Source organism: Lissotriton vulgaris, chromosome 9, assembly GCF_964263255.1.
Source record: "Lissotriton vulgaris chromosome 9, aLisVul1.2, whole genome shotgun sequence".
Lineage (NCBI taxonomy): Eukaryota > Metazoa > Chordata > Amphibia > Caudata > Salamandridae > Lissotriton > Lissotriton vulgaris.
The window spans coordinates 125,837,550-125,860,713 of NC_141697.1; the positions used below are offsets into that span (position 1 = coordinate 125,837,550).

Below are 23,164 nucleotides of genomic sequence, written 5' to 3' on the forward strand. Positions count from 1 at the left end.
CAGTACAAAGTAGACGGGACGTAAATACACAATTGATGTCAAATGGCTGCAACAAGTTTGTGGTGTACAAATACATCTTGCATTTTGAGAGCTGTTAAGATGCTGTTTTGAACGCGCAGCAGTTATGGATGAAGAAACTAGGAGGAGTGAAAACGGACAACCATGCTCAGTGTGTCTTTCTTCGCTGGTGTTTTGATCAGGCAAGGGTTTGAGGTGTCCTGACATTTGTGGGTGGTTTACCCTTGCACTTCCTGGTGTGACCGTGTTTGCCACTTTCATGCTAGTGTTGGTCACGTGTAATGGAGATGATTTGTGCTCTCACAAGTCAGTAATACCAACGCACCGGCCTAGGATGACACTAGCAGCTCGGCACAAGGATGGCACTAGCAGCTCGGCACCAGGAAGCCACTAGCAGCTCGGCACCAGGAAGCCATTAGCCGCTCGGCACCAGGATGCCACTAGCAGCCCGGCACCAGGATGCCACTGGCAGCTCGGCACCAGGATGCCACTGGCAGCTCGGCACCAGGATGCCACTAGCAGCTCGGCACCAGGATGCCACTGGCAGCTCGGCACCAGGATGCCACTAGCAGCTCGGCACCAGGATGCCACGAGCAGCTCGGCACCAGAATGCCACTAGCAGCTCTGCACCGGGACACCACTAGCAGTCAGACACCAGCAAGAATAGAACAATCAAATAACCCTTCTAAGTCATTATTATGCCCTCTCCGCTCCATCTCCCCCTTTTGGTTTTGTTATAGTTTAGCGCCGGGACGCCTCGTTGCTGGGGCAGCTGTTCGCGCTCAATAATATATAACATAACATAACATAACATAACAGAAGCCAAGAACTCAGCCAAAGAGCTGTTTAAAATTTATAAGGAGATATCTTTTTGCGGCTCATCTGCTGATCCAGCACGAGTATCTGAAGACTCTTGCAACCGGATCGCTGCTTTTTTCTAGGACAAAGTGGCTACTATCTACTTCACCTTCACGGGAGGGATGAAAAGGGGCATTGAGTTTAGAGAAAATACACTGGAAGAGGACGGTGTTAGTAGGCTTGACCCCTTCTATACTCCATCCCCTAACAAGCTTCAGCAGATATGCCGCATCATTAAGTCAGGATCTCCTCTTGATCCAGCATCACCTAAACTTCTTGCAGAAAGCATCGACACTCGACATATCTTTTAAATCCAACACTGTACCTAAGAAGTGGAAGCAGGCGGTAGTCCTCCCCCTTCAAAAAAAACCCAATCTTAGTTGGGAGCGGATGGATAACCTACGTCCTATCTCACTCCTTCCCTATCTGGCCAAGGTGGCAGAAAAGGTAGTGAACCATCAGCTTATGGCATTTGTTGAGCAAGCCAATTTACTCCACCCTACTCAATTTGGCTTTCGGTCCCGCCATTCCACGGAATCGGCGCTGCTGTTGGCCACGGAGACCATCAGGCAAGGGGTAGACGAGGGTCAAACTATGGCCCTCATTCTACTAGACCTTAGTGCAGCGTTTGACACTGTAGCACATTACACCTTGCTACAGTGTCTAAACAATGGGGGCGTCACAGGGCCAGCGCTGAGATGGATTCAGTCTTTCCTCACTGACCGGGGCTTTCAGGTTAGACAGGGTGAACACTACTCTCGGTCATTCGATCTTGATCAGGGGGTACCTCAGGGTTCATCCTTGAGTCCCACCCTGTTTAACCTGTATGCTTCCCCGGTGGCCACCATTGTTGAGGGCTATGGAATCCAGCTGGTGTCATATGCCGATGACACACAACTGGCCATTTCACTATCACGGGCGCCGGATGTTGCGGCGGTCAGCTTCAGTGCCTGCATGCAGGAGCTTGCCTCCTGGATGTCTGACAACTGCCTGAAGATGAATGGGTCCAAAACTGAAGTGCTCGTGGTGGGAATGGTCCGAGTGTGTGGTCATCGGCATGGTGGCCAGCCTGTTTGGGCTCTACCCCTATGCCTTGCCAACAAGCAAAAAATCTGGGGGTAATGTTTGACTCCGGTCTTACATTTGCTCCCCAGGTTGATCGAGTAGCCGGGATGTGCTTTGGCATTCTTAAAAGTCTACGAAAGATTCTAGATTTACTCCCGGTTGGAGCAAGACAGACTCTTGTGCACGCCCTGGTGACATCTAGATTGGATTACTCCAATCTTCTTTACCTGGGAATAACAGCAAAAGGCCTACATCGACTCCAGGTACTGCAAAATGCCACAGCTCGGCTGGTGCTAAGACTCCCTAGAAGATCTGCCTCTAGAGCCGCGTTAAAAACGCTCCATTGGCTCCCGGTAAGGGAGAGGATAACTTTTAACGCTCTATGCGTATGTCACAGCATCCTTAATGGCAAGGCACCTAATCCCTTACGGTCCCTTATCACTCCCTACAGCCCAGGACGCAGGCTTAGATCTTCTGGTACCGGGCTACTTGTAGTCCCCAAAATACATAGGACCCGAATGGAAGGTAGATCCTTTAGATTACTGGCGGCGAAGAGCTGGAACATGCTTCCGACGAAGCTGCGTCTTGAACCCTCCGAAGTAAAATTCCGTAGAGCTCTAAAAACACATCTTTTCCGTTCAGGTTTGGTGTAGCCTCCCCGTTGTGTATGCTCACGCTCGCTTTTTAGCGCGGAGACACGCCGGTGTGCGTAATGCCATGCGCTTTATAAAATTCCAAAATAAATAAAAATAAATAAATAAATTATCAAAACTACAGGTCGCGCAACACACTGCAGTGCGGTTAAATTGTAGTCAACCACCCAGGTCAGCTTCTGCTTCTCTCCTAAAAACGCTTCATTGGTTGCCAGTAAAGAACAGGGTAATGTTCAAAATGTGCAGCTTAAGCTGTAAAGCCAGTATGGCAAGGGTCCGGAGTATCTCTGTCAAAGGCTCAATCGATATCACTCTGCTAGGAACTTGCATTCTAGCGAGAAGGAACTACTGTCAGTCCCCCGTATCCGACAATCTAGATGGGGTGGAAGATCTTTTTCATATCTGGCTCCTACCCTTTGGAACAAACAGCCATTTCATGTCAGAAGCTGTCATGACTACAAGAAATTTAGGAAAGCACTAAAGAACTGTTCTGTTTCAACTCAGTATTTAACCTGCTGTATTGAGTGTGCGCCGAGATACCCCTGTGGCGGTGATTTGTGTGCGACATCAAATTATTTCATTCATTCATAAGGTTTGCAAAATGTACAAGGGTCTACCAGATCCTTGCGCCATTCCAGAATATGCCCCTGACCTACGGCTCACCCTGAGTTATATATGCCCATTTTTTCAATTTATCTCGGGCAACCTTATAAATTGTAAAGTCACGCTCAAGGTTAAAAATGAGTAAGTGCATCCATTTTCCCTCAGCAGGGCAGTTGGAGTGATCACACGCACATACCCATGTCCCCTTATTGTAAAGACTGTGCATGTTCTTATCGTGAAGCACACATTTCTCCCCCTTGGACCATCCTCCAGTGACACCAGAAACGTGGTTCTTGAAGTGTCTTAGACAGTCGTGACTGCTCCCGCGAAGCAGTAGTGGGGTGGTGGGGGGGAATAAAAAAAATATATGCTCACTTAACTCTCGGCACAACGCTGCAATGCAGCATTGTGATTGGTCTGAGCGACAATGTTCGGCTCTGAGATGGGGAATGGGAACCTGGACATGTCCTCCACCCAGGCTGTAATGCAGCCTGAGTGGAGAACATGCAAAGTGCGCATGAATGTCCCAGAGGACCGACCAAACATTCATGCGCACTTAGGAGGGTGCCACCACTCCCCCCCTCCCCCGTCCAACCTAGCCCCGCCCTGCACATCGACCCCAGCACAGAACAATTAAATGATAATAACATTGCGTTTATTAGCATTTTATTTTTGCTTTTTTGCCATGCTGAAATGCAGTGTGGCGTCGCTCCTCCGCCTTAGCGGAGGATCCACCCTGATCTTGGACCTTCCCCAGGGTCATGAAAAGCAACACTGTGCATAGAGAGAAGACACAGGTGGCAGGAATGGAGTTTGTCAACAGTCATCAAACCTCATGATGTTTTTTAGGCCTGACTTTTTCTGAGCCACATCCTAATAATGCGTCCCAGATGAGGAATTGTTTCCTTGCAGTCCCTGCACCGCCCTCTATCACTGCTCTGTATTCTAAAATTACCTCATCCGAGTAGTTTATTCCCTCTTGATTTGGACGAATGATCATGCACCAGGCTGTTACAAACACAGATGTTTATTGTGACATCATAACAGCAGTTTTTCTTTTGTATCTAATCTGGTGCAGATGGGAGAGGCAAGGGTTCCGGGTTACTCCCCGTTGGGATGTATCATTTTAGTTCAAGAATGCGCCCTGGAAAGTGGTGTGGCTACATTTTAGGTTGAAGTACAGAGATAGATTTCCAGTGAGTTTCACGTAAGATTAGATGTTTAGATATGGCATGTTCCTCATTGAAGTTGACATATCATTCACTAGTATGTTCACCAGTATGTTCACCAGTGCTGCATGGGGAAGAGGATGACACATCAAAGTGAGTATGTGTGTATATGAGTGTGTGTGTAATGTATATATATGTATATGTATATATGTATATATATATGTATATATATGTATGTATATATGTATATACATATGCATATATATATATATAATATCTATAATATGTATATATATATAACACCAAATCCTGCTACACAATCTTCTTCCTCCGAGAAATAACCAGAGCCGTGGCCACAATCTCTGCTCAGCCTGTTTTATTGGCAATGAGAAACACCCAACGCGTTTCGAAGTTTCCTCACTTCTTTCTCACGGCAAGGCAGTCTCTTTGAAACTGGGTTGTGCTTATTAAACATTTAATTATTAAACTTGTTAATAAGAGATCAGACTAACAAGAAATTCTGGCTTCAATCAAAACAGTTGATTCTTTGTATCTACCATAGGCATGACAATCAGAGCCTGGTTTCCTGGCTGTGAACCATACTACTGCCTAGATCCTACATAGACCCTCCACTACCTTTCCCAGAAGAGCTGTTTTTTTAGGTCTGGCCTGACAGTGCAGTTATCTACCAAACCTATTGACACTTCTTTCAAATGTACTTCCAGTGGGCTTTGCCTCCACACGAGGAAGTATTTCTCTCTTTCCTCCTACAGTTGGCTTTTTGGTGTGTTATTGTGTCTTTGCCTCCTGTTGATTGAGATTATAAAGTAATATTTTGTTCTTTTGCCTTTTTCTTTGTAGCAGTATTTTTTTTATATTTTCGGCAGGACTCAAAACGCAATACAGGCCTTTTGAAACCGCTTTATAGGCAGTTATATTACATGTTATTGTGAATTTGTTTTTTGATTAGTGCATTAAAAGGCAAGCTTAGGTGGCATGTTGTTGGTGGAAACTAAGGTACCAGTCTCACTGCAAACAGGGATTTCCGAATTTTTCCACAAATGTAAGAGCTAATTTGAATCATGGTCAAGGGAACAGAGGAGGGAGTGTCTGAAACGATTGGGTGCTGGAACAGTGCAATGATGTTTGGCTCTCCAGGTAAAATAAAGTTTCCCCTATTGAGCTCCTCATCCTCTGGGAGAAGCCATTTCCTGGTTGGTTACCTTCTCCTATTGCTGTTGCTCCAAGGTCGCTCCTTTGCCATGACATATGGGAGTGCTGCACCTCAGTGGTGGGGATGGTTCAGATCCTTGGTAAATAGCATGAAGGTTTGTTTCTTGGTTCTTCCCTTTTTAGGTCTCGGCCTGCGTAGGCTGCGCTTGCGCTGTCTCGCTGGCGAGATTTTATGTTTTCCAGATTGGAGCTTGAACCCGCCCCTCTTGTCTATTGGCTGGCTTCCTAAACAGAGGCCAGCCATTGGAGAAGAGGGGCGTCTGTCCATTTTAGCCCCGTCTTTTTCGGATTCGGGGGTGTGTTTTTTAGGTTCTTTCTCTCCTCTTCCCATTGGCCGGAACTTTACATTCCAGCCAATGGGAAGAGGAGAGAAAGAAAAACACGCCCCCCCCCCCCGAGTCGGAAAATGACGGGGCGTTTCTCTGAGGCATTTCTGCTTGACCTTGGAGAAACATGGTGGTATTCGACTGCCCTCTTGACGGCTTGCTTTTAATACACGTGGCACACGAGTAGCTGAGGACCCAGAAACAAAATGTCAGGCCTAATTCTGGCATCCCAGACTGGACGCGTCTCCGGGGCTTACAGACTCCTGCTGCCCGTCTGCCCGATGCTTGTTTCAACTAAGGTTAAATTGATGCGAGCGACAAGAAATAATTTTAATTTCTCGAACATAATTTGTAAAGTTCGGTTTAAGTATTTTTTTACGATCGCGATAGCTATGTCAGAATACTTAAATGTAAATAGTATGATGTGCATTGCTGCTTAAATAATTTCCCGTAATTTCTAAAAAGCCATTATTAAACTGAAAGTCTTATGAAATTCGAGATTTAAATTACGATATTCGGCGAATTCGTCAGTGATTGGCCGAAGCGTTGTATCTTCAAGATGGCCACTATTTCCGATAATCAGAAATCCTATTGGCAGTCCTATTTCTATTTCTAACTCTTTCCCTTTCCAAAGCATCTACTGACCTGGGTGCTCCGGATGTACTACCATATGACCCGGTATTGACAACCTGAGTTCTAAAACAGAAGAACATGGCGGCAGAGGCTGCTGTGGAGTTGCTTTTCTTGGAAACATTCAAACACCAGAACAGCGAGGTATGCAGAGGGAGATTAAGTAGCAGTGAACGGAGAAGAGGCTGTGGTGGCGGTGGTAGAGTTGGCCTAATAGTTCATGGAATTGTTCGGGCCCCTTATGATCTGCAACTCAGCTGGATATGCTGATTCTCTGGCCCAGACTGACGGATTGTGTGATCAGTTTGTAACTTAAATGAATTTAATACACGTAACATAGTCTGCTGTGCCCTCGCTGTGGGACTAGAAAAACTGCTGGAGCTGGAGTGTCACTCGAAATAAGTGTACCTCAGTTCGCAGGATTGCACATCTGTTAAAAACCAAAACAAAAACAACAAATGCAGGTGATCGTAGCGTAATTAAGTCAACCATTGCTGATGGCGGTGCAATGCACAATGTTGAGTGGAGTGGAGTGGAGTGGTGTGGCTCACTGGTTAGAGGCGGCAGACCCGGAAGCAGAGGACGGCCCGGGACCAGGGTTCAATTCCCGACGCGGCAGGGTCGTGGACCAGGGTCAGCGGACTCGATAATTCTCGCCTCGGTGCTTACTCTAACCAGGGATCACACTCTGGAACTCTGGGCATTAGCTTGCCTCATCTCCACAACGGCCCCGCACATACGTCGGGGATGCCTAGTTTCACCTTGGAGATACCCAGTAGGGACCATCTCACAGGGAAAGCCAGGACGGTTTCCCCAGCGGTGTACAGAGTGGAGATACCCCATGTGGGGTGATTCAGGCGCTTTACAAGACATCATTACATTACATTACATTAATCACATTGCTTATAAAGGATTGCCCTTTGCTTTCCTCCACAATGAAGCAATACCAGAGTTTGAATGTTTTGTTGGTGGTAAAGCAATATTTGCAATCCATTGTTCTCCTGTCAAGGCTACTTTTTAGTTTTTTATTTTTATATGGAGTTTAGTTGTTGGTTTGTTTTTTGGCTGTGTCTCGAGAGCTTTTAGATTGGTCCTGCTATCAGTTTAGTCTTAGATTCATTCCATCGGCTGTAACCTTCTACTACCTACAGTTGTACATTTATACTTCATCTTATTACCCATTTCAAAGGGTGTGGAATTGCAGCGCGCAGGTACCTCTTAGAGGTCAAGGTGTCCAATCCCCTTGACCCAGTACTAGTAGGTCTTTTCTAAGGTGTATTGATCTTAAAGCTAGATTTTGTTTCTAGTAGGAGTCAGTGAAGTTTTCAGTCTTCGTAATCTATACTTGTGCTTATACAAATAAAGACAACCATATTCTGGTAGTCCGGGTTTAAAAAACTTTTGCACCCTGTCTTGCACCTTTAAGCAATGATGAAATGATCGAGGTGGGCTTAAGGCTTTTCTCAGACTCACCTCATAGTGGGCCTCGAAGTTTGGGAGGATTTTACGTTGTAAGCAGAGTTCTAGCTTGATGTCCTTGAGCTATGCATTTAATTGGTGAATGAGGGAGAGCTTAAATAGTTTTCATGTTTCTTTCTTACACCAGAGGAGCTTGAGATACTCTGTCATTAGGAGGCCAATCAAAGGGTAGAAAGTCAAAGTCTGGTTCTTCTAGCACCAAGGCTCATGTCTTGTCTTAATTCAATCAGCTCTCTTTCATCGACTGGAACACCCAGACCAGGCATGTAGCTGCTCGCCTGGGTTGTTGGATTGTTAACGGATTGGATATTGATTTTGGGGCTGGATATATATTGAAGCGCATCTGGTCGTCCTGTAGGAGTTGTCAAAGTGTACATTTAGATAATGAAAAGCTGACAGGAAACAGACTGCACCAATATCACAGGTCACCTGTTGATGGTACTTCTGTTCGCACAATCCAAACCTATTTCCAGTAGAAGAAAGGAAGGCTATGGTATATATCTAAGTAATATGTTGTTTGTGCTGTGTTACAGGCTGCTGAGATATCAACATTTAAGAAATGTGATTGCATGTTCTTGTCCTACAAGACAAAGCGATCTCTTACATTAGCAAGAGTGGATTTGGTGCCCTTTGTAGACCTGAATGAAGCGGTCTCGTTACATCCCTTCCCAGGATCTATTTGGGTTAGGGTGGTTTGGTGATATTCTGGCTAGTTGTTACCCACAACCTTCAGGGTTGCTGTTCTTTTCTTCAGTGTTTCTCAAGTGTCTAGAAAAGACTATTTTGAAGCATTAATCCTGGATCTGAGGTCCGCTTCAAAATTCTGTATTAAGTGCTTCAAGAAGTGGACTGGACTGAGCTGCATGCAGGTTGAATACTGTACTTTTTGGATCAGTCTTTAGATCCCCAATGTAATCGGTGGGGAGTACATTGTAAATGCGTATTAAATCGGAGATGAAATAGTTGATGAAAAAAGTGAAAGCTATGAATAACCAGACATAAAATTGCATATTTCTTTATTGAATCGCAGGGCATCTTTCAAGGTTTTTCAATTTGTTAACAGTTTTCTGCTTTCGTTTGAGGTGTTTACAATGTGTTTAACATGGTACTCATTTTGTCTGTCTTTAATTTATTGTTGTGGTTCTTCCTGTGTCTCTTGCGTCATAAATGTGATTATCATTTGGTACTTTTTCATGTCATATATGTGGATGGTGTAAATACCCACTGCACTCTACACATCGCATTTAACTATCCACGCTATAGGTGCCCATAAGGCACCATTTGCAATGCTCTTGTCAGGAAGTTAAATACGTATTCCCAATGTAAAGCACATTATTTAGAGGGAAACTGAGGCAATTTACTACTGTTTAACAGTGAAAAAGTGCTTAAAGTCCTAAAGCCAGCAAAAGTAGTGTCCAGAAAAAGGCGACTGTGCTGAAAATGCAAATTTGCGTTAATTTGCTATTGATTTGTATGATTGGCTTTAAAAGTTGTGGCTGGTGTGTTTCTGCTTAGTCAGGACTCTATTGCATTACTTATTACTTCCGTCATGTGTGGCAAGCTTTTCCAGTGGGACTGATATTCTAGTAGATGTTTTCCTGTGAAGGACGTCTGAATGGAAGACATTCTAGGAGTTTGTATCAGTCGAACTTTGAATTGCCGTAACATGTCTAGTTACTTCAGTACTGCTGCAGAATGGATTTTTGTCTGAGTCCAGGACCTCTAGTAGCACCTGGATCTCCAGGATATTGTGGTATCAATTACATTTGGGAAACATTTTTTGTGGCACTTAAATCAGTGTGTGAGGCTCTGTGTGTGTGTGTGTGTGGCTCTGTGTGTGTGTGTGGCTCTGTGTGTGTGTGTGTGTGGCTCTGTGTGTGTGTGTGGCTCTGTGTGTGTGTGTGTGTGGCTGTGTGTATGTGTGTGTGGCTCTCTGTGTGTGTGTGTGTGTCTCTGTGTGTGTGTGTATGTGTGTGTGGCTCTGTGTGTGTGTGGCTGTGTGTGTGTGTGGCTGTGTGTGTGTGTGGCTGTGTGTGTGTGTGGCTCTGTGTGTGTGTGTGGCTCTGTGTGTGTGTGTGTGTGTGTGGCTCTGTGTTTGTGTGTGTGTGTGGTTCTGTGTGTGTGTGTGGCTCTGTTTGTGTGTGTGGCTCTGTGTGTGTGTGTGGCTCTGTGTGTGTGTGTGGCTCTGTGTGTGTGTGTGGCTCTGTGTGTGTGTGTGTGGCTCTGTCTGTGTGTGTGTGTGTGTGTGTGGCTCTGTCTCTGTGTGTGTGTGGCTCTGTCTGTGTGTGTGTGTGTGTGTGTGTGGCTCTGTCTCTGTGTGTGTGAGGGCTCTGTATGTGTGGCTCTGTCTGTGTGTGTCTCTGTCTGTGTGTATGTGTGGCTCTGTGTGTGTGTGTGGGTGCGTGTGACTCTGTGTGTGTGTGTGTGGGTGCAAATGCAATAGGTCTCGCATTTGCGAGAGATTAAGCTATTGGCATTGTAAATGACAATGCCATTTATTTATGTTTTAAAAACAAAAATATTGTCATGAGCAATGCCAATTGCTCTAACTTTAACAAAGACAAGACCGTTGCATTCTAAATGTTTGTTTTGGTGTAGTTAACTTTAAAAGGACTGCAGTCCTGAAAGTGTTGTAGTTGCTCAGTTTGGTGCAACTAGTGTCTTCGGACCACATTTTAAGAAGTAGTGATATTCGAATTAAGATAAAGCTTTAATTCCTTCAAACAGGAGCTCAGTGCCCCAATATTGGCCGATTTCATTTCTGCAGTTTATTACAGGTGGAAAGAATACTATTGGCTCTGACGATTGGACCATCAGTAAAGGCTTTTGCAAGACTCTGAATATGTGAAATAGGAACAGCAAGTGGCCAGATGCAGCAGGCAACTCCAAAAAGTGCATGGTGGATCTCTGCGCATTGGCCAAGACAGAATGTAGATCGATGCTGATCAAGAAGATTGTAAAACTCTTAAATGGCACTGCCATTGCATTTAGTGTTTGATGAATCTGTGTTACAGGTTGCTCGGAGCTGAGGTCAGTCAACCATGAAGTAGTGGCCTAGAAATTGGCCTCTTATGGACTTCTGAGCTTAAAGAAAAGAGAATGGCAAAAGTGTCAGACTCTGCTGGAGTGATTACTGCTCCCTAAGTGCGGTCCCTGGGGTCCTGGGAGCCTTCAACGTGACCAAGAGGCGCTGCTCCAGAAACTCTGTAAAGTTGGGGCTTACAGCATTTTTGAACTTTAAGCCCTCTGGAGCGTCAGTGGGACGTAGCGGCAAAGGTATCGAATTTCAATACGACTTTCTAAGCTACTTTTTCAGGCTCGCCCTGTTAGAGGATTTTGAGCCCCATAAAAAAGACTTAAGTCCAACCATAGTAATTTTGATTTGGCGAAGGTGCAAAAATTACCCATGCAAGGACTTCATCTGCTGCAAAATATCAATTTCTCCTCCTCCTGATCTTTTCCCGCCTAACTCAGTGGTAGTTTATGCAGCAGGTGTCTGGCTTAGGGAAGACTTTGGCTGATACAACGTGCAGGCTTGCTCGCTAGAGGATTTTAAAGTACATTTCAGAGACTAAGTCAGAAGGTAAAAATCTTTGACTGGGATGAACCTGCTTGGTTTATCTGACCCCTGCTCCATCGCACCGTGAGACTGAAATCACGCCTAGGTCCCCGGTTAACCGTGAACAGTAGCTGTTGATTTGTGCTTTTCTTATTTTTAAGAAATTTTGGCTTAAATCTTCCAAAATTCATATCTTCAGTCACCTTTATTAGATTTTTGTTGTTTGGTGTCAATTCGCTTATGACATTTTTCCATTTTCTATAAATTGGAGTAGAATTTTTATTGTGTTGTGTTTTTGACTTTTTAAATGTTTTGGTACTTCTAAGAGCTTTGTACTATTTTCTTTAAGTTGGGCCTGTCTGCTCTATGTTATAGCTACCAGGAGTTGAGCTCCAGTTTAAATTATTGAGACCTTCGCCTGACGCGTTATCAACTTTATTACCTGTGGTCGACTACCATCCACTCCTAGTAATACTTCACGTTCTTACATTTAGTACCAGCACATAGAAATTGTTTTGTAGCCTTTGGGTCAATGGAAACAGTGGAACGATCAAAGAAAGGAGTGGCGATAGAATAAAAATTCAGGGCAGCCTGTGCTTTATGGGAAGGTTACTTTCATGTATTTATTATACGTAAATGTCTCCTTGCATTTTGCAGTATAAAAAGGCAATTTGTGTTTGAGTGAAGGGGTGTATTTTGAACAAAAGATCTCATACAGGAATAAAGCAGAAATGTATTAAAAATTGCAATATTTCGTTTTCATGGAGGGGACTACATGTTTATATGCAAGTTTGTTGTATTTTGCATTTTTTTTAGTGCGGCCTATGTGGTGATTTTTACTAAACCTAAAATGCTTCACCGAGTGTTGGGCCCTTTATATACATGTGTCTTGACATATTACTTTTTTTATACTGTAGGGGCCTTCTGAAGGACCTGCTTAAATAAACCAACGACTTCCACCATGGCGGACCTAATGCTAGAGAGTAGCAGCTGCGTGGATTGGCAGAACCGCTGTCTAGCACTAGAGACACAACTCTTCAAATTTCGACTGCAAGCCACCAAGATCCGAGAGCTTCTGGCGGAAAAGGTAAGGCCAAGGAGCTGGCTTCCCATAATCAACCTTGACAATGACAGGAATGATCACACCATTGTCTAATTCCAGATGAGTGAAATAGTTCCTAGAAAGACCAGTCCAAGCAGTTTTTGTTTCGAACGTTTGGAAGCACATTAATGTAAGAGAGGCTAATATTTGTGACTTGGAAGCTATCCAGAAGAGGGTAGTTTTCTACTGAGAGACCAGTGATTCATTTGTGAATTCCTTTTGTGAGACTCAACTCCAGTTGATGGTTCTGCTGAAGCACCATGCTCTTCTTGTCGCATCTGGTTTAGTATCTCCTTTTGTAATTCCATGGACTCTTCCAGAAGTCTCTATGGTGGATTTTTTTCCCCTATGGATGGCAAGTGGACGATATTGCACAGACTATCATCTTCGTCAATAAGGACTTTTTAGCTGAAATATTTAATTGCTCTTTTTGTAATTCTTTACAAAACCCTTTGCAGAGAGTTTAAGATAACATTACTCCTGCACCAATACTTCTTAGCCACCCTCTGGAAAAAGAATGGGGAGTCTACGCTTCCTCTCTCACCAGCCACCAAGATGTCCATATTGATACTGCAGATATTTTTTTTAAATGTTCCACATAACTGGGCCATTACATACATCATTTCATTATTAACTTACCATTGACTCTGACCATTAGCCTACTGACTGCAACTAAAATATTTGGTCTTGCGTTTACTACTTTTTCTATTGTAGTGTGACCAAATGCTTAAATATCGAACAAATTCTAAAATATATGACCCTTTGATCACCTCTGCTTCCACATGTAAATATTACAGTCTTTGGGTTTCAGAAATTGCCAACTGGCCCTAATTACAATGCCGCCCGACCTGAACATCGACCGGCATTGTATCGGGCAGGTGACAGTCCGACAATGGGTCAGGTCCCACCTGCCCTATTATGATTAGACTGCCGTGCAGCAGTCGTAAAGTGCACTTTTCTACTGGGGCTTGTGCTACGGCCCAGGAAAAGGGTCACAGCACACGCCGCAGTAGAAAAAGACACTTGGTGAACATCCATGCACCGTGTGCCAGGCACCACATGGTGCCTGGCACACGGTGCATGGATGTCTGTGGGAGCACTACATATGCCCTCACAACCACTTAACAATGGCCTATGGGGACGGGCCCTGGTTGGAGCCCCCTAAGTCCCTTTCCGTCTGACTTTTCATGGCGGTGGGACCACAATGAACAGGCAGTCGGAAAGGGATATACTAATCCCTAAGGCAGTTCCTGCACAGGCTACACCTCCTTGGAAGGGTTAAATCTGACCGCCGTCCTGACAGGATCTTAGATCCTGTCGGAGGCGGCGGTTCTACCCTCTGACCTCTGCGGCCCGAACGGCTGCATTGTAATGCAGTGTTCGGACCGATGCCTTCGATGGCAAGAAGACCGCCACCAGCGGCCTGTTGGTGACAGTCCGCCCGCCATCGTAATGAGGCCCTGAGTGTTGGGTACTTGCTGTAACGTACTAAATTGTAAATGACAAGGCCTTTTATTCATCTATTTTGAAAACCAACACATAAATAAAAGGCATTGTCATTTACAATGCCTATAGCTCAGACTCTCGCAAATGCGACACATATTGCATTGCAAATGTTTTTTTTATGCAGCTGAGTGATGAAATTTGCACAGTGCTATTGCCATTTGTATGAGCAAGCTGACACAAAAAGAATGTTAATGTGTGTAATGAAATTGGTGCTTATGTAAAGCGGTGGAGATCGCTTTTTATAAAGCTTAAAAGAAAAAAAAGGTGTGGAAAATAAACATACAGCAGAAAGAGGTCTCCACCTCGGAGGGGTGGTGGGACGGGCAAGTGGGGGGCGGGTGAGATGATGTTTGGCACGGCACGGGAGATCCAGGAGATGAGTCATGGGCAAGCTGACAAAAAAAAGAATGTTACCTTGTGCAATTACTTTCTTTATTGTACGGAGTAATAGCCAATGGCGGCCGCACGCCTTTATGTGCAAAATGCGTGCCTCCACTCTCCTAAGTGTGCGGCCGCCATTGGCTAGTACTTCGATTAAAAGAAAAGATGGCATCCGCTAAAGGTGAAGTGGTACGCCGTGGCAAAGTAAATAAAGAAAGGAGCGCGCCCGCTATAGTTAAAGTTCACCGCGCTGCCAAAAAATAAAATGTTGATGAAAAGGTGAAAGCTGGTTTTGTAAATCTGACGCGGCGGCCATTAGTAAAGAAGCTGGTTTTGTAAATATGATGCGTCTGCCATTACTAAAAAAAATGTTTAAAGCGGGTGCTGTGCTGTGTTACAGGATAGCATGTCGACGGTGGAATTGTAGAAATCATTCAAGAAAATAGTGTTCACAGACTAAATAAAATATACTGAGTAGAGTAACAACACAAGTAAAAGGGCTAGTCCTCATGGGAGGTTACAAATATAGACCGGGTGCTACTAGGGAGGGACTACTAAGCCAACCTAAACAGCGACTAAAAAATTCGTAATGAATGCGGAGTAATGAGGCTATTGCCTCGGTATCCAAAAACTCATCACTGTCAGAAGGAATATGACAGACGAAAACAAGACAGACGGGCATGCCCCCTTTCCTCCCCGCACCCATAAAGCAGGAAGGCAGAATCTAGGCCTCCATGTGCGGTTCGCCCAGAGCAGCTTTAGCCAGGATTTTCAGCCGAAAATATCCTCTTTGCCATCTTTGCTTCAATTATATCAGATGTGCAACAGGCAAATAATAACTTAGATTTTAATTCAATTATACTTTTCCGGCCTATGTATACATTATCCATAACTATTCTTAGTTGTGCTGTTAAACGAGCCTGGAGTTCATTTGGCCGTTTAGAAACCATACTTATTTCCTGGAATTTGCACATATGTTTTGCACTGCATGTTTATTCTTTGCTGTTGTCTTCCTGTTATTTCTGGTGCAGACACGGAAGCTGTCTGTTTTATCATTATTGTTTTGGAGGTTTGGCCCCCCGAAATAATTGCTGGGTTCCGCGTGATGCCACGGATCAGTAATTCAGCTTAAACACAAATTCCACCTTTCTGCTGAACAAGCTCCTCTCTGTGCATCCGGCCTTCATATGATTCGTTAAAATTCCCACAGGTTCTTTCTTCTGCGGCTAAGTGTTCCCCCTATATTGTACCTCTATGCTTCTTTGCTGCTCAGGTGCATTATGTTTGCATTTGGTTGCCTGCTCGGTCTCCGACCGTTGTTTGTTTATACCTGGGCTTACCACATCGCTGCTTGCTGAATTCCCCTCCTGTGCTGGAGATCCTAGATTCCCATTCTTCATGACGAGCTCAGCTCGTCATAAGCACAGGAGCAGTGTACTGCATGACGAGCTGAGCTCGTCATGAGCAGGGAGTGCAGCAACCACTTGTAAGGCCTATCTGTCTGGCGGCAGCTGCCAGCTGCCAGCCTTTTTCTTTTGCAATGGTTGTTTTTTTCATTTTTTTTATTGAGCTATAATGTTTGGGGAGCTGCTGGACCCTTGCAAATATATAAAAAAATGTCTAAGTTATCTAAACTCTAAAGTATTTGTTTTAGACTGAAGAGGCACACATTACCATAGTAGTCTCTGGTACTGAATGGAACTACTTTGTGTGCGGATGTGTTTATGAAAGAGAGGAAAGCTGTCACTCACAGTGACTGCAGTAGGCTGATCTATTGTCCCATGCTGTGTGCTGCAGTGGGTGGATAACATGTGTGGATAACATAACAGACCAATGAAGGAAGGCTGAAAGCCCCTAAAAGTAAGTATATTATACATACAATTCTAGTAGAACTAAAAAATCTTCACTAACTCAAAATCTAAAAAGGGGACACATGTATTATGTGACTGTTTTCGGTTTTTTTTGCACTTTAATCCTATTAGAAGTTTAACCTAAATTGAGTGTGATTTATATCCAGTGACTTATAATTAATTCGCTGTAAGCTTGCTATACAGTGGACTACATAAAAAGGTAGTAGTGGGCTTGCAATATGTCTGTGCTTGTTAGAAGTAACAAATGCTATATCAGAAGCAAACTATATATATATATATATATATATATATATATATATATGCGTTTTAACATGTATAACAGCATATTGCACCATCATACGTAGTCTGCAATGCAAAGAGAAGGAAAGTGGATGCACTTTGACAGGAAGCGATAACCGTCTCATGCTCTAGGCAGAAAATAGTGCCAAGAGCCATCCTAATAAGTGGGGAAGACTACTTACGATGCGAACAAACCACAATAGACCTTTACTGGAAGGCAGCGAATACCGTTATAACTGAGCTATGACATCGTCTAATGGGCGGGTTTGGGAACGGGGGTGGGGGGGAGATATGGAGTGCAGAGGCAAGTTCATTTGGTACGGTCACGAGTGATGGAACTGGTCGTTATGGGCTCCTCTGCTGATAGGGCCATAGAGGGATTTTGAAATCCCTGAGTGATTGCGATAAATGTATAGAGAAGTAGTGATAAGATATAGAATTTTTAAGTTTGTGCCCCTCGAAGTACAAGGCTGTGTGAGGTAGTGGGACATAGAAGTAATATCAATGGCTATTATCCATGAGGCGGTGGTCCTGGTATGAAAGGTTATGGTGGGAGAGTATCATCCTTTTGAGCTCGAAATGCCTCATGGAATACATCCCAGCTCATTCACAGTGGGTACTTAGGAGTCCCCGAACTTCTTCGCTTCGAAGCAGTGTGTTCTCTGCTTCCATCCTCGTCGCACAGCTCTTCACTGAAGACTCTCAGCGTCCATACTTCTTGAATTCCTGTATGCAGAAGGAAATCTAACTATATAGCTTCTGGGTCTTTAAAATCGTTTACCAAATTGGAAGTAACAATGAGACCGAGGAGTTTGTCTTCTTGGATGCCCTGAAGAAGCCCAGATACGGGCGAAATGTGTTGGCTGTATTGACAAATCTTCAAAGAACATGAAATAAAGGATCAAGTTCACAAAGAGAACCTCTCGCTTCATCTGTTCATGCTTGGGAAGTCTGCCTTCTCTCTCTTCATCTGTTCATGCTTGGCAAGTCTGCCTTTATTTCATTATAAGTTAATTTTGTTGCCTCTCAGATCTTTGTGTCTTTTGCTGAATTATTTGTGCTTATAAGTGATGGCAAACCATCTCTTGAGGTGGGCAACTGTGAATCTGATAGTCTCTGACATTTTTAGCCAGACTTGATTGTGCGACAAACGTGTCCCCTAGCCACCATTGTTTGTTTGAAAACTGGAGAGAGCCATGCGGGCCGTGGTGGATGCAAAAAACCCATAGGCGCAAACTTTCCACCGATGGAGGTTGGGCTGTCCATACACTTCTTGCTGTTTGGTTGTAACCTCAGAACAGAAATGCCCATGGCCTGGACATGACTAGATCATGTGTTTTAGATTGGCACCTATCAGAGGTTAGCAAGGGCAGGTAGAACTGGCTCCCGAAAAGAGAGCATTAACCTTCTCCTGGGTCAAATAAGCTCTGCGCAAAATGTAAAATTGTATACTTTTCTGTCGAGCATTTCTGGATACTGTAAATGGGTGAGCAAAGGGGCAGTCCCATTGTGCACTGTGGAACACTCTACCAAGAACCACTTCTCCTTTGGCTCGCAGCTCACCAAGGGGAGCTAGCCAGTGTGATGTCAGTGAGCAGGTGATCCGTCTAATAAGATGATGGCTGTTGCCCAAGGAGTGGATCGACTGGAAAACCTCATACTCAGCCAGTTCTTCAGTAGTGATCTGCCAGTGGTGGCTAAGCGCGTGCACCAACTCATTGTAAGCCAAGAAGTGCCTCTGAGATACTCCATAGTTTTCCATGCGATCATTGAAGGAAAGCAACCGCCCACCTTCAAAGAAACCCCCCAAGGTCTTAAAGCCAAGTGAGTGCCATTGCCGAAAAGGGGGAAGGGCAATGTGAGTGCCGAGGTGTACTGGGTTTTGCAGCAAAACAGCCGAAGCATAGGGGAGGACCTGTGACATGATGCATAGGGCTCTGACGTAGCATTGATGAGCCACCTGCAGGAGTTGGGTGGAGGGTTGCGAGAAGTGTCCCACTGGTCGTGAACATGTATGTATGTATGTATGTATGTATATCAGAGCACATCCTTCAGAGGCCACTGCTCGCTCATAATGGTAGTGTCATCTAGGCACCTATCGACCATCTAACGAGTTACCCACTGGAGTTGGGAGGCAATATAAAAATACTCTAAGTTGGGGACACCCAACCCATTTTGGTCATGGGGTGTCAGAGTTTCATCAGAGCCACACGTCACCGGCCTTTATTCCAAATCAGTTCACCGATCAAAGGGTCAGCTAGCGCCTTCACAATCAAATTTAACAAAAACCATTACTAAACAGAAGATGCATTGTTAACGCCAAAAGATGGCAGCCAATGTCAGACGTGTTGATTTATGCCAGTGCTTGTTTTTACATTCACACAGTGGCACCATGGCTGTAGCAGACCTTCGTCTACTGCTGTTTCTTCTTTTTAATTCCTTTGCAGTGTCGCCAAAGAAGCTTGGAAAAAAAACCAAGAGCCCTTTCTCTTATTCTTGGGCAAGCTTCCACCCAATTTCAAAAGCCCCGGTACATTTTTAATGTTTAACATAAACTTTCTACAAGCTTCAATTAAAAAAACTGCAACAGAAGAAGTCCACAAGGTTTGTAGTGGGTTGGATGACTGGGCTGTAGCGATTTTTTTTCTGATTTATGAATCCCACAGTGGACTTTTAACTGATATTTTCAATTTTTAAAAAAAAGATAAAAGCAGATGTACTGCCAGCTTTGAAATCGGAACACTCGTCTGTATATCAAACGCTTTGGAGTTTTTTTCTTTAAATTGAAGATTGCATACATGTATATTACACGTTAAAGATTTCTACTGATTTGTGGAAAGTATTGGAGGCCAAGTACAGTTGTGGTAATCAGCTGAGCATCGTTAACCACAGGACGTCTAGAGACTATCTTTTAGGACCCGCTTAGGGTGTGTGTGTGCCCTTTTTGCCCAAACCTCAGGTATTGTGTGTTTATTTAAATAGCACTAGAAAAAAGTATATCCTCTGCCAATCCAAAATGTGACCTTGAGTGGTACAAAATGACCTAGACATATTTCTGACTTGTAAATAAATGGCCCTAAACTCTGCACAGAGTTGGCGTTGGCTGTAGTGGCCTTGCTGATGCACTTATACCATGCATCAAACTTGCAACCATGTATTACTACACGGTGTTATTTCATCCCTGTTGTGAATTATTTGTGTGCAGCTAATGTGCTGCCTGAAATGGTTACATTTTCCGACCTCTCCCCAAAGTTTGTGACCAAGAGCCCTGAAAGCAATGCCGGCTCTCAACAAAAAAACCTGCTAATGCTAAAAGCGTTTCTGCAAAAGAGCAGATTTTGCACAGAGGAGGGTGTGCAGAAAAGTAGGTTTTGCACAGAGGAGAAGACCTTGCAAACCCTACTGTTCGTTGCGGTGGGCAAAGCCGGTTCTGGTGGGTCAGTGGACTGAGGAGAGCAAAGCCGGTTCTGGTGGGTCAGTGGACTGACGCATCCCTTCTGGAATGTCCGTTTCACCCCATGGTCACGGGTTCGAGTCCCGTGCTTTCACCCTCCCGGAGCCCTTAAAATGTGATCCATTGATGGATGACAGTGCACACCAGCCTCCAGCTCCCAGTTGTGTCTCGTGATGAACACGTGCTTCTCAAAACACAGCTTAAGTTTCAAAAGTTTCTATGGGACAGATTTGCCCCCGAGCTTTTTTGCAGGAATTTTAGCTGGTATCGAAGCTTTGCTATATGGGGAAGATGTTCAGTTTCACAACACTCCCTCTGTGTTTAAACTGCAGTTATATAGGGCTTACCCCTGACGAGGCGTGGAGGCGCTTTACGTCGAGTAGCTCGGGGCCCGGGAGCCCAGTTAGTGGTCAGTCCATTATTTTTTGTAGGTTAATTTTGCATGCTCAGTCCGTGCATTCACGACAGTTTCTTTGTGGTACATTTTTGCGACATTATCACTTCACACCACATTGTTGTCCATAAAGCTGCTGTTTGGCGCATGGCCGAACTTGCCTTATGTCAGTGGTGGGCTGTTGCGCTAATATTCCCGCATTTGCAGTGTTCTGGCGTTTTGTATTCAATACAAGATCTCCTTTCATGAACTAACGTGGGAACGGCTGGTGCAAGGCGAAGGGAAAAACCTTGGATTGAAACATTTCTTCTGGTTGCGCCTGGAGTAAATAATTATTATCTCCCAAGTTGCAGGACGCTCCAAGAAAGAAGAAAGCCCACCCCCAGCTGTTCTTTGATGTGCTCGGAAGTTTGCCGTCTGTGGTAGAGGATCACCCGTAGCGCCCAGACGGCCAGATAGCAGGCAGACAGCTGCGCCGCGGGGGATTACAGACCACCCCCGGAGCAGCCTTGAAGGACCCTCTGCTTTCTGTTTATCCTTAACCACGCCCACTCAAACCTCGGAAGAGAGCAGCTTTTCAGCGAAATATGCAGATAATGAATGATTCTGAGGCTTACTGTGAGGAAACAAAGAGTATACATTAAAATCCCTGAACACATGTTTAAATAATGCTGTTTAAGAAATACAAAATGGGGAAAAAAACCTACTGATTATCCCTAGAGTCCACTTTTATTTGTCCTCCGCCCCGCCCACAAGCCTGCACTCCCCTCCCAACCACCGCCACAGCGGCTGAATATAGGAGGTGACCGAGAAAAGCAGGCAACGCCACCTTGCTTGCCACACTTTAATTTGTCCAACCACTTGTCACACGTGACTTTGTATGTGTGCATATAGCTGTAGCGAAGTATAGATTTATATGCACACATATGTACAAAGTCAGTTGTAAATATTTTGAGCAAATATACTTGTACTTTATCAGTGGCCCAATGTATGCTCCCAGGGGCAGCCTTAGGCATGTGCAAGCTGTGCACCTGCACAGGGCCACCAAACCCCCGGGGCTACCACGCCAATATATATCCTTAATATAATAATCCTCTGAGGATGGATACATGTATGTGTGGCGGCCCCTGGCAGGGATTTGGTGGAGTGATACCTCTGCCTGTTGCTAAACCGGGGGTGGGGGATCGGCGGTGTTGGTGGCGAGGGAGGGTGGTAATGAGCGCCCACTGGCTGCACAAAGGCCACTCAGCCACCCACTGGGCCGCTGGCTGTATTGCGAAAATAGAGACACTGCCCAAATTGGCCCCAGACTGCTCAAAAAAGCAGCCCACAGCAGGAACTCAGACACGGCCCCTCGGGCATTGCCCAAATGCCCGCGTTACCAATCCGAGGCTGCTTCTGGCTTTGTTCCACTTCCAAACACCCTGACCCCCCCTCTTAAATGGCCTCTGTGCTCCGCTCCACCCGGACCCCCTCTTCATGGGCCCCCTACCTACGCTCCCTGCTCATGGCCACCATGAGCCTAGAGCCGCCCCTGATGCCACCTCCTAAAACTCTCTAAGACATTTTAGGGGGCACACACCCTTTTCAGAGGGAAAAGCAATGGGGGTGTGAGAGGTAAGAAGAGGTGCAGAGTATGTAGGACTACGGCCAGAGCTGCAGACTGTGGAACCAGGCTTGAGTCTCGGCGTCCGCTCAATGCCATGTGATTCTGGGCAAAACACTAACGGCCACATGCATCAACCTATTTAGGAAGTGCAAACGGTGCGAATCGGTAAATTCGTCCGTTTGCGATTCCTAAATAAGTTTTTGGGATGCATCATGCATTTTTGTGAAATTCGCTATTTTTATCGATTTCCAAAAATGCGATTGCTTTTAAGGAATCGCAAATTTGCGATTCCTTAAAAGCAATGCATGATTGTGTTTCAAATTGCGAATTCGCAATTAGGGGGTGCAAATTAATTTGCGAAAATGTTTTAAAATGCTCAAAATTGCATTTTAAAAACACTGTCATGTTACGATTGCACATGTCCTTAGGACATGTGTGTGTGAAACATGCACTTTAAAATACATTTCAGGGGTGCAGGGGCCCCCTGCACCCATGGAATGCATTAACATTTTGCGAATCGCTAATTGAAATTCGCAAAATGTCAATGCCTTCCCATTGGGCCCATAGGAATCAATGGGAATTGTGAAATCGCAAATTAGAATAGGCATAATATTTGCGATTCGGTAAAAATTGCGATTTTTACCGAATCGCAAATATTATGCGATTTAAATCATGCATCCCATTTTGCGATTCCTTATTTGCGATTCCCTAAAAATCGCAAATAAGGAATCGCAAAACCGTACTTTGATGCATGTGGCCGTAAATCTCTCCATAACCTAAAAAAAGAATATGACCTTGTGTAATGTAACTGGTGCTCACATATAGCGCTTCAATACTTTTTCGGGTCGAGCTCGCGCCACACAATTCTGAAAAAAAGTCGCCAGAAGCCCAGTTGTAAGCGTGGTTTTCTTGTTTTTTTTCCATCATTCATAACGTCCCCTAGTGTAATGGCCGCAGTTTGCATTGTTTACTTTT

General features: G+C 44.7%; 1 protein-coding gene across 1 annotated transcript in view; it reads left to right on the top strand.

Annotated features, from left to right (window-relative positions):
* PLEKHH1 (pleckstrin homology, MyTH4 and FERM domain containing H1) overlaps nucleotides 1–23,164 on the top strand; it is a 301,189-nt gene that overhangs the window by 50,137 nt on the left and 227,888 nt on the right. The window contains exon 2 of the mRNA XM_086937161.1: nucleotides 12,511–12,680. Coding sequence (XP_086793287.1) covers nucleotides 12,555–12,680 — 126 coding nt within the window. The 5' untranslated portion in view covers nucleotides 12,511–12,554. The remainder of the gene's footprint in view (nucleotides 1–12,510; nucleotides 12,681–23,164) is intronic.